This window comes from Borostomias antarcticus (assembly GCF_949987555.1).
Source record: "Borostomias antarcticus genome assembly, chromosome: 29".
Lineage (NCBI taxonomy): Eukaryota > Metazoa > Chordata > Actinopteri > Stomiiformes > Stomiidae > Borostomias > Borostomias antarcticus.
This window is the reverse complement of record NC_140262.1, coordinates 2,534,053-2,544,697: the sequence shown is the minus strand read 5'-3', so window position 1 is coordinate 2,544,697 and position 10,645 is coordinate 2,534,053. Positions and strand designations below refer to the sequence as shown.

The 10,645-nt window shown below is 49.1% G+C and overlaps 1 protein-coding gene across 1 annotated transcript in view; it reads left to right on the top strand.

Annotated features, from left to right (window-relative positions):
* The window catches only part of rhobtb1 (Rho related BTB domain containing 1), a gene marked incomplete at both ends in the record, with an annotated part of 11,660 nt that extends 1,722 nt beyond the window's left edge, over window positions 1–9,938 (top strand). The window contains 8 exons of the mRNA XM_084459797.1: window positions 2,955–3,140; window positions 3,408–3,960; window positions 4,502–4,907; window positions 5,080–5,198; window positions 8,133–8,283; window positions 8,749–8,837; window positions 9,437–9,542; window positions 9,769–9,938. Coding sequence (XP_084315923.1) covers window positions 2,955–3,140; window positions 3,408–3,960; window positions 4,502–4,907; window positions 5,080–5,198; window positions 8,133–8,283; window positions 8,749–8,837; window positions 9,437–9,542; window positions 9,769–9,938 — 1,780 coding nt within the window. The remainder of the gene's footprint in view (window positions 1–2,954; window positions 3,141–3,407; window positions 3,961–4,501; window positions 4,908–5,079; window positions 5,199–8,132; window positions 8,284–8,748; window positions 8,838–9,436; window positions 9,543–9,768) is intronic.
* Window positions 9,939–10,645: the final 707 nt, after the last annotated feature.

Genomic DNA, 10,645 nt, shown 5'->3' with positions numbered 1-10,645 from the left:
CACAGTTGGCTTTGTGCTCTGTTCTTCTGTAGAGAATTGTTCTCCTTAGGGTATACTGCTTCTCTATATGCCTGTCAGAGAGAGAGAGAGGGAGAGAGAGAGAGAGAGAGAGAGGGGAGAGGGGGAGAGAGAGAGAGAGAGGGAGGGAGGGAGAGAGAGACTTGCTGCTTGAAATAGGATGCAGAATTGCATCATTGAATTAATGATGAGTTAAAGAAAAACAGGGAGGAGCTTAAATATGGCTAAACATTCAGGCTGTTATTGTTGTTATCTGTGGGACTGAACTCTTTCTGCAGGTTTCCAGACAATGGTAAGTATCACATGAGACTCACCGAACCACCTCTGCTACATCAATACCAGCATTGCAAAATTGATTTTATTATAGAGTCCTAATGTGCATTAGACCAGTGGATGCATATTCAGCTGGTTTTTACTTTAATGTTACTGACTCAGTGATACAAAAATGAGGCCTCACACACACACACACACACTCACACACACACTCTCTCTCTGTCTGCCTCTCCCTCCCTCCCTCTCTCTCTCTCTCTCTCTCTCTGTCTGCCCCCCCCCCTCCTACACACACACACACACACACACACACACACACACACGCACACACACACATTTACTGGAACTGTCCTTAGTTTCATTGATTGGTGGATTGATCTCTGTCAGCCTGCCATGCTCATCCTGTCCCTGACATCTGTGTTTGAACTCTGTCGCACATGACAACAGTGGTGATGACTAGACTAAACACGCACACACACACACACACACACACACACACACACACACACACACACACACACACACACACACACAGACTATTTGAATTCGCCTCCACTGGCTGCCTGTTTAACATCAGCACACTCAAGTTTTAAAATAGATTTTAAGAGCCACATAATGCCCTTAGTATTATGATTTGAAAATCCTGAAATCCTGCACGCATGCAAGATTCAAGATTGCTTTATTTGTCACATAACGTACGTGTACAGTCACAGTGAAATATTGCTGCCGACAAGATTAACAGATAGACTCCAATACTCAATTTATATTTAAGTTCCAAATGTACAAATAACACAATGAGTACCATTTCTATACAGTATAAAATGTGGGCCGGAAAGATAGATATGGGTCTGGATGGATTATGCACATGCTATATATGGATATGAATAAATAAATATAAAACCGGGAGGGGGGGGGGGCAAGGGTGAGTTATGTACATGCTATAGCTATAATAAATAATCTCGGTGGGGGGAAGTGGGGGGGTGCAATATATAGACATTTGACATGTGGTTATGTTATGTGTAATAGATATTCTCTATACACTAGGTGTTTCTAGATTGAGTCGTTCAGGTGCCGGGTGGCTTGTGGGAAGAAGCTCTTCCTGAGTCTCTCTGGTCTCTATGTGATTGCGGTATCTCTTCACTGACCGTAGCAGAGAGAACAGTCCATTTCCTGGGTGGCTGGGGTCTCTCAGGATCCTGTTGGCCTTGGTCTTGCATTTTCTGGTGTATATGTCCTCGAGGTGGGGGAGTGCCCCCCCCCCCCCCCCGCCCTCCCCCCCCGCCCCAAGGTACGTTCAGCTGACCGCACCCCTCTCTGATGGGCCTTGTGATGCTGAGAGCAGCTGTTCCCGTACCAGGTGGTGATATTCCCAGTCAGGATGCTCTCGATCGTGGATGAGTAGAAGCTCCGTCGGATCTGGTGGGACGCTCTGAATTTCCTCATTTGTCTGAGGTGATACAGTGTCGGACGTGCTTTCCTCACCACAGTGTCTGTGTGTGTTTACCATGTCAGGTCCATGCCATAACCCTTTGACCCTGTAGGGCAGGGTTAGGGTTAGGCCTAGGGTTAGGGTTAGAGCAGGTCTAGAAGCACTAGCTGGTCCTTCTCCCTAGCCGTTCTGCGTGTTGCCGTGGTAGCCAGGTGTGCTCATCTTTGCTACTCAGGCTACTCAGGTGTTAGTGTGCTGATTGTGTAGGTGTTAGTGTGCTGATTGTGTAGGTGTTAGTGTGCTGATTGTGTAGGTGTTAGTGTGCTGATTGTGCGTTTTAGACATTGTGCTGCTCATGTGTGCGTGTTAGACAGTGTGCTGATTGTCTGCGCATGTTAGTGTGCTGATTGTGTTTGCGTGTTTCTTTTTCATCTTGACTCTGGTTTTTCTGTGTTTTGGTCATTGCTGTGGCGGTCTGTAAGGATATCGGCGGTCAGTTTAGGACGGAGAAGCTGCCAGAAGCAGAGCAGCCTAGAGCAGAGCGGCGTGCGTGCAGAGCGTGTCGGGTTTGAAACCCAGGACGTCTTGTCGTCACCGTGCCCTTTCAACCACCACAGAGGTCAATGCAACAGCTGCCGCCACTGCCAGGCACTGACAGGCTTCCGGAACACTCCAGAAACGCTGTACCCTTTGTCTGCATGAAGAGATCACCAGGCACTCTGGGCGTTGCCATGGAGAAAGCTTGGCTCTGCCTGTGATGTAATTGTGCCACGCCCACAGGGGGCGGAGCAGCAGAGCATGTTGCCGTGGAGTGCGATCCTGTTATGACCTTCATATGGGACACTAAAGACATAGCCTAGCCTCAACTCAGTGTCCTGAAAGGATAGGATACATGTTAAAGCAACCTTATAATTGTATATCAGAGTCAATAGGGAAGGTATTGCCATATTTAATTAAATTTAGTTAGGCTAAATTAGTTTATAAATATAATGAATTATTTATTATTAGGATTATGATTCTTCTTCTTCTTCTTCTTCTTCGTATTATTATTATTATTATTATTATTATTATTATTATTTTCATGTATTATTTTATTGCTGAAATGACGAAAAGAGCAGATGCTAGGGGTTGAGATACAGGGTAAGAGAAATGTTTTCTTTCTTTAACCTCTCTCTCTCTCTCTCTCTCTCTCTCTCTCTCTCTCTCTCTCTGTCCCTCCCTCCCCCTCCACCCTCAGGTCCGATGTGGTGGTGCTGTGTTTCTCCATCGCCAACCCCAACTCCCTTCATCACGTCAAGACCATGTGGTACATGGAGATCAAGCACTTCTGCCCGCGGACCCCCGTTATCCTGGTGGGCTGCCAGCTGGACCTGCGCTACGCCGACCTGGAGGCGGTCAACCGGGCCAGGCGCCCCCTCGCCAGGTATGCCGGCATCTGGCCGAATTACACAGCAGCCCGCCTCTGATTGGCTCGTTGCGATGGAATGTTTTTCAACATTAGCCGCCATATTGTGACTCCATAAAGAAATCTTTATATGAGTTTACGGTATGTGATTGAAAGCGGGTTCAAACCCAGGTCTTTCACACGTTACCAAACCACCCCTTTCTTTGACATACATTCCAACCATACCTTTACTTTATATTCCTACATCATTCATTGGACAACCCTTTGTCACCCCCCCCTCTTCAGGCCAATCAAGCCAGGGGACATCTTGCCCCCTGAGAGTGGCAGAGAGGTGGCCAAGGAGCTGGGCATCCCTTACTACGAGACCAGCGTCTTCGACCAGTTTGGCGTCAAGGACATCTTCGACAACGCCATCCGCGCCGCCCTCATCTCCCGGCGCCACCTCCAGTTCTGGAAATCCCACCTCCGCAAGGTCCAGAAGCCCCTCCTCCAGGCGCCCTTCCTTCCTCCCAAAGCCCCGCCTCCTCTCATCAAGATTCCCGAGTGCGTCCCCTACGACCGGGAGGGCCCCCGTCTCCTGCTGGACAGCCCTCTGTGCGCCGACGTCTTGTTCGTCCTCCAGGACCACGTCCACGTGTTCGCCCACAAGATCTACCTTTCGACGTCGTCCTCCAAGTTCTACGACCTGTTTCAGATGGACTTCTCGGACGAGTCGCAGTGCCTGGTGGTCACCGAGCGGAACGGGAGAGACCACCTGATGAGGACCCTCAGCCTGGACACTGAGGAGGAGGTGGCCGTGATACCCGACCTGTCCCCTTGCTCCCTCAGGGCCTCAAAGGTTAGTGTATAACTACGAGGTTGCTGGTTCGAATCCCCAAAATGTCCCCTGACTCCCATAGGGCCTTCAAGTTGGGTTCAGCCCAGCGGTTGAAACATAGGACGGGTTGTTGGTTCGAGCTGGACAGCTGGCACTATTCATCTTCCACTATGACTAGGGCTGGGTTTAAAAAATCGATTAATCGATCCTGAATCCATTCATGAATCCCAAAATCGATCTTTCATTTAATGAATGAATGAATAAATGAAAGTATGAATAGTTCATTCATTCATTCATTCATTTTTGGAAATCAGTATTGATACCCAGCCCTAGTATTGATGTGTTGCATAACTTGGCAGTCATGTAATTAAGGTTACAGCTAAGAAAAACAGGTTTTAGTGACACTAACCGAATCGATATTGAATCGAATCGAATCGAATTGAATCGTGATAATCGATTCTGAACCTTGTGAATCGGAATCGAATCGATTCTTGAAATTCGACTCGATACCCAGCCCTAACTATGACCCCTGCTGTACTAATAAGGTCTATCGCCCCCCTAGAGTGACGGGACGCTGCGTATGATGAGCTTCAGCGGTAAACACCGGCGCACCAAGCTGTCCCTGGCCTCCTGGAGCAAGGCCTTCTACAGCATCCACAAGGAGAGCGTCTGCAACCCCATCACGGGGACGCCGGCGCCCACGACCGTGGTCAAGATGGACTACTCCATCCAGCTGGGGCCCTTCAGCGCCGTGCTGCGGTTCCTCTACACGGGGGAGCTGGACGAGAGGGAGCGGGACCTGATGAAGATCGCCCAAATCGCGGAGATCCTGGAGGTGTTCGATTTGAGGATGATGGTGGAGAACATTATGAACAAGGAGGCCTTCATGAACCAGGAGATCACGAAGGCCTTCCACGTCAGGAAAGCCAACCGCATCAAGGAGTGTCTGGCCAAGAACACCTTCACAGGTCAGGGGTCATTTTAGGGACTAGACCTGTAGCATATCGTTATATTAAGTATATTAAGTTAATCTTGTATTACAAAAGACAGCGTCACAACCCTCGACTCACATTCATCACGTTCTAACGCCGGGTATATTTGACATTCCCCAGTTAGTTGAGTTGTGTTCTCTCCACGCAGACGTCACATTCCGATTGGATGACGGTACCATTAATGCCCATAAGCCTTTGCTGATCTCCAGCTGTGATTGGATGGCTGCTCTGTTTGGGGGTGCATTCTTGGAGAGTGCCAATAATGAGGTGAGTTCTGAACGGAGCTGGGTTAGGAGGCAGCTACCGAGGAAGGAACCGAGGCAATTAGAATGGCACTCGGCGAGCACAGACGATGTTGAATGCTGTAAGCATGTACAGTAGGATACAGTTGTTGCTTGTGTAAATGAGCGAACTTTTCTAGTCTAAAGAACAATGTCTCTCGATGCGATCTCAAAAGTGAAAAAAAATGTGTGGATTCACCGAATGGCCTATCTCACAATATCAAAAACAAACACCAGAGGGCGCTTTAGTGAATACAACAAGGCCAAATGCCCTCTCTCGCAATCTTAATGAAAGTGAAGAATAATTAATGGATCCGCCACGCGATTTCGTTCCGCTCCAAAATCTCAAGATTCTTCTATGGGCAGTCCAAACTGCCCTCCACAGACAAACACACAGCCGAAAACGCAGCCTCCTCCACATGACTTCGTCCAGGGCGGAGGTAATGATGAAAACCGAGGCACGTATTGACGCTGGTACGAGGACGTATAATAGGCTTGACTTGTCTGATTCAAGTGTGTTTACCGAGTTTTATTCCCTCTGAGACGTCATTCCTGCTGAAATGCTGAAGGCGGCCACGAGCAGATGGTGTGACGTCGAACACTTCGCACGCACACACACACACACACACACACACACACACACATCCAGCCACACACATACACACACAAACACACACATACACAACCAGCCACACACACACACACACACACACACAAACACACACACACACATCCAGCCACACACACACACACACACACACACACACACACACACACACACACACACACACACACACACACCCACACACACATCCAGCCACACACACACACAGGCGGTCGCTGTTTTCTTTTCTTTTTTCTTCTTCCGTCAACAACTAGACACACATGAGCTACGCCTCATGAATGAATGAATAAGCTCCCTGTGCGTGAAATTAGCTTTTCTGTGCTGCCATTCTGTATTCCTCAGTTCATTTCACCCCAGGGCCTCAAGCAGTAATATGTAGTCTGCGAACATCTGGCCTACTAATTGTGTCTCTATAAGTGTCTTCAGATCCATAAGAGAGGATGAAAGCCAGGCCCGGTCTCTCTAGGTGCCGGTGCTGGTGGTACCGTAAGCCCGCTGATGTTCTGTCCGTGGTTAACAGGCGGAGTCCCAGGTAGTTGCCTGCCATAGCAACCCCACCGCACTAATGAGAATGTATGGATGTCATTCAGGGATCTTTTATTAGACCTTCCGGTGGACCAGAGACCAGCTACCTGCTCTCTCTCTCTCTCTCTCTCTCGCTCTCTCTCCCTCTCTCTCTCTGTCTCTCGCTGTCTCTCGCTTCCTCTCTCTCTCTCTCTCTCTGTCTCTCTCTGTCTCTCGCTTCCTCTCTCTCTCTCTCTCTCTCTCTCTCTCTGTCTCTCTCTCTCTCTCTCTCTCTCTCTCTCTCTCTCTCTCTGTCTCTCTCTGTCTCTCGCTTCCTCTCTCTCTCTCTCTCTCTGTCTCTCTCTGTCTCTCGCTTCCTCTCTCTCTCTCTCTCTCTCTCTCTCTGTCTCTCTCTCTCTCTCTCCCTTACAATAGGTGTACTGCTCCGGAAACGTGGCTCACAACGGCTCAGTTTCAGTTCAGATGAGATCTCTGACCTCCCTGAATATGAGCGGCCGCATCGATTTATGTTGCTCCTTGAGCTTTTTAATTGAAGTGAGGTCCAGCCAATGTTTGCAAATGACCCAAACAAAGAATAACAAAGGCAATATTTACATGATAATCCATATTAGGAATACATTTGACATTGGACAGTATGACAGGCTAAGTATGATAAGATGAAATTGCTCTTAGAGCAGCCTCTCAGTGTAACTTGGTTTCTTGCAGCCATTACGATCTATTTCAGCCTGGTGCCAGCCAACGTCCTACCTCTGGTCTGGGTCTGACAGACGGATGTTATCTTCTCTAACATTAAACATCCCCCATCCAGACCCCCCCCCCCCCCCCCATTAAACATCCCCCATCCCGGAGTCACAGACCCCCCCCCCCCCCCATTAAACATCCCCCATCCCGGAGTCACAGACCCCCCTCACCCCGATTACACATCCCCCATCGCAGAGTCACAGATCCCCTCCTCCCCCTCCCTCCTCCCGTTCCATGGCCCCTCTGTGCCTGCTGTGGTCCATCCCTCCCTCCATCCTCCAGCTCTCCTCCCTGAATCACACAATAGGCCGTGGTTTTGTGCTCTCAACCCCCCCCCCCCCTCCCCTCACAATCCCTCCCCTTTCATCCCCGGCCCCCCTATCCCCTCCCCCTCTGTGACTCCCCTCCCACGCAGGGCAATCTGTCCGGATTTTGCCCTTGACAGCGTATTATGTAATGAGTTATGTAGCGATTTCTCTTTGACTTGGGCTCAGATGTGCTTACAGCAGTAGCGTCGGGGCGAGGAGGCCGAGGGATCGATCCTGGGCAGATTAAAGAGGCAGAGGAGGGGTGGAGGGGAGGAGAGGGGATTGGAAGATCGGAGAGAGGAGGTCAGCTGACGGGATGGGATCATAGTGCCATATGGAGAAAGCGGAGACCGGAGTAAATTGACACTAGGGCCCAATGTCAACGAACAGAAATAGAAACGTACCGACTGGTTTCTATTCCCTTTCTCTGTTTTGTTATAGCCTAAGGATTATTTTAAGGCCCTGGCTACGGTCATTTACTGTGTTGTATCCGTCCTTTACTGACTTCTGACTGAATCTAACACCCCTCTATGTGTGTGTGTGTGTGTGTGTGTGTGTTGTCTGGAAAACCTGCCAGCGTCTTTCTGAACATGAATCCCCATAAGCTATAAATGATTCTGCTATGTTCTCTCTCCTGTGTGGGCTTGTGTATCACTCGTGTGTATCTGTCCGCGTGTGTGTCTCTGTGTGTGTGTGTGTGTGGGTTCATGTGTGTGTCCAGGTCTATTTCCCCAACACCAGCAGGGTGTGTATGCAGGCGGTGCTGGAATACCTGTACACCAATCAGCTGTCTCCTATGGCCGACCTGGACCCAATGGAGCTCACCGCTTTGGCCAACAGACTGTGCCTTCCTCGTCTCATCGCCCTGACAGGTACCTGCCCCGTCAGCACTCGGTGTGTGTGTGTATTTGCTATATCAGCAGTGTCTGCTCACACACACACACACACGCAGACACACACTCTGTAGCGCTGTCCTACTGTGTCATTTCCGGTAGCTTGTGTTCTGCAGTAGAAGGTTCATCCACTGTGAGCTGTGTGTATCCTCCTGGGTGCTTGTCCTGTCTGTGGAGAGACCTTGCTAGGATGTGACACTCACACTCACACCTCATGCCTTATTCATATGAGAAGTCAGACACAGTCATCCTGTGTGTGTGTGTGTGTGTGTGTGTGTGTGTGAGAGAGAGAGAGAGTGAGAGAGAGAGAGAGAGAGAGAGAGAGAGTGAGGGGGAAGGAGAGAGACGAGAGATAAGCGATATATAATTCATGCGTGTGTGTCTGTGCGTGCTACCCCTGGAGAGCAGTGTGACACAGTTTCTGTGTGCCTGTCTTCTCCTCAGAGCAGTACGCGGTCAGCGAGCTGCTGAAAGCCTCTAGAGACGGGCAGGACATCGACGGAGAGGTCCTCACCTATCTGGAACTGGCTCAGGTACGGTAGGAATGACCATGGTCGAAGATTTAGTAGGGTTTGTAGTAGGATTTAGTGAGATTTGGCTGAACGGTGATAGAAAATATTCTAGAAATCAATTACAGCAATTAAAGCTGCATGAAATCACTTTTTAGAGTTACATATGCAGTTTTTTTTTTAAAGGTACCCAACGAAACGTGAATCAAAACAATCTTTTGTTTATTTTCGAAATTCCTCGATTATATGGTTCCTTGTAGTCTAATAAACATGTTGAATCACTTGAATGTCTTTCCTACCTTGTAATTTCTTTGCAAAATGATATTTAGCTAATGTTTTGAAAACAACAAAGATGTGTGAAATGTCACTATTATGTGATCCGCGTATTGACGCAATGACGTAGTGCGCGATTTTCGGGGACCACCTTCTCAAATTTGCTCTAGAGCGCATACTAGTGGTCAAAAACTACATTGGGTACCTTTAAATGAGTTTATGAATTGGTCTTAGCAAGACCCCAAAAATCATTTTTGTGAAATGAGACCGCATGAGTGATACTCATACTGTGAATTCCTCACAATTCCAATACTGTATGTTAATGTTTCTTCTTTTATCTTTGTCTACAGTTCCACAACGCTAGCCAGCTAGCAGCCTGGTGCCTGCATCACATTTGCACTCATTACAACAGTGTCTGTGCCAACTACCGCAAAGAGATCAAGTCCAAGTCTCTCGGTGAGGCGTCTTAGCAGCACTGCTGTGCCCCATAAAAGGGATTCATGTGAATGTGGATGCTCTATGCTGCGAATGAATGGATTAACGCAATTAACGAATGACTGAATGAACGAAGGAATGAAAGCCTGTCGTGACACTGCTCCGTTGCGTTTGTCTCTGCGTGACGTCGGTTCTGATCTGCTCGTGTAACTAACGGCGGTTTGCTCTCCCCCGCCGGCGCGCCCAGAGAACCAGGCGTACTTCGAGAGGCACCGCTGGCCGCCGGTGTGGTACCTGAAGGAGGAGGACCATTACCAGCGCGTCAGGAAGGAGCGCGAGAAGGAGGACGTGGTCATGAACAAGCACCAATCGCGACGCAGGTGGTGTTTCTGGAGCACCTCCTCTGCCGTCGTTTGAGGAAACTCCGCCCCTTCTAAGTGGCGTGGGTGTGGGGGGGGGGGGGGGTGGTGATAGGGTTGGGTTACGAGAGAGGGGCAGGGGTGACTCACATCTCATCTCAAGGACATATCTTAAGGTCGCGGCGTTTTTAGAGACGGAGAGTCTTAGGAATTCGATCCCCCTCATTTCAAGTCCCACTGTAAACTGAGATTTAATCAGACGCGGGCAGAATGGCTCATTCACCCCCAGTTTATGAACTAACGTTAAAACCATATAGAAAAGCAATGGGCCAGTGAGTTGAGATCTCAACGGACCCCTTGTCCTGCAGAGCAGTCTAAACCCCCCCCCCCTCCCCCCAATCATCCACCCTCCCAAACTCCCAACCCTCTTTTCAGGCCTCAGATGATGTATTTATATTAATATACTAAGGCACCGTTGATGCCCCCACCCCCTGTGAATGACCTCCATGCGGATTGAAGCACAACTCGTGTACCCAAACAGTAAGGGCCGTTCTCATTGGTTAACTTAACGTTGACGTCAGTGGCTGCTCTCGCGACAGTGGCTGGGGATCGTGATCGTTGTTCCTGGATAGCTGCCCCTCGACTCCCAAGAGTTTATATGGAGCTAACGTATACTGTACCTCATACTGTACCTCTGTCAGCAGACAAACTCTATGGTCAGATACAGCTACTGCTAGGTAGGCCTCTTCATACTTAAACCACCTA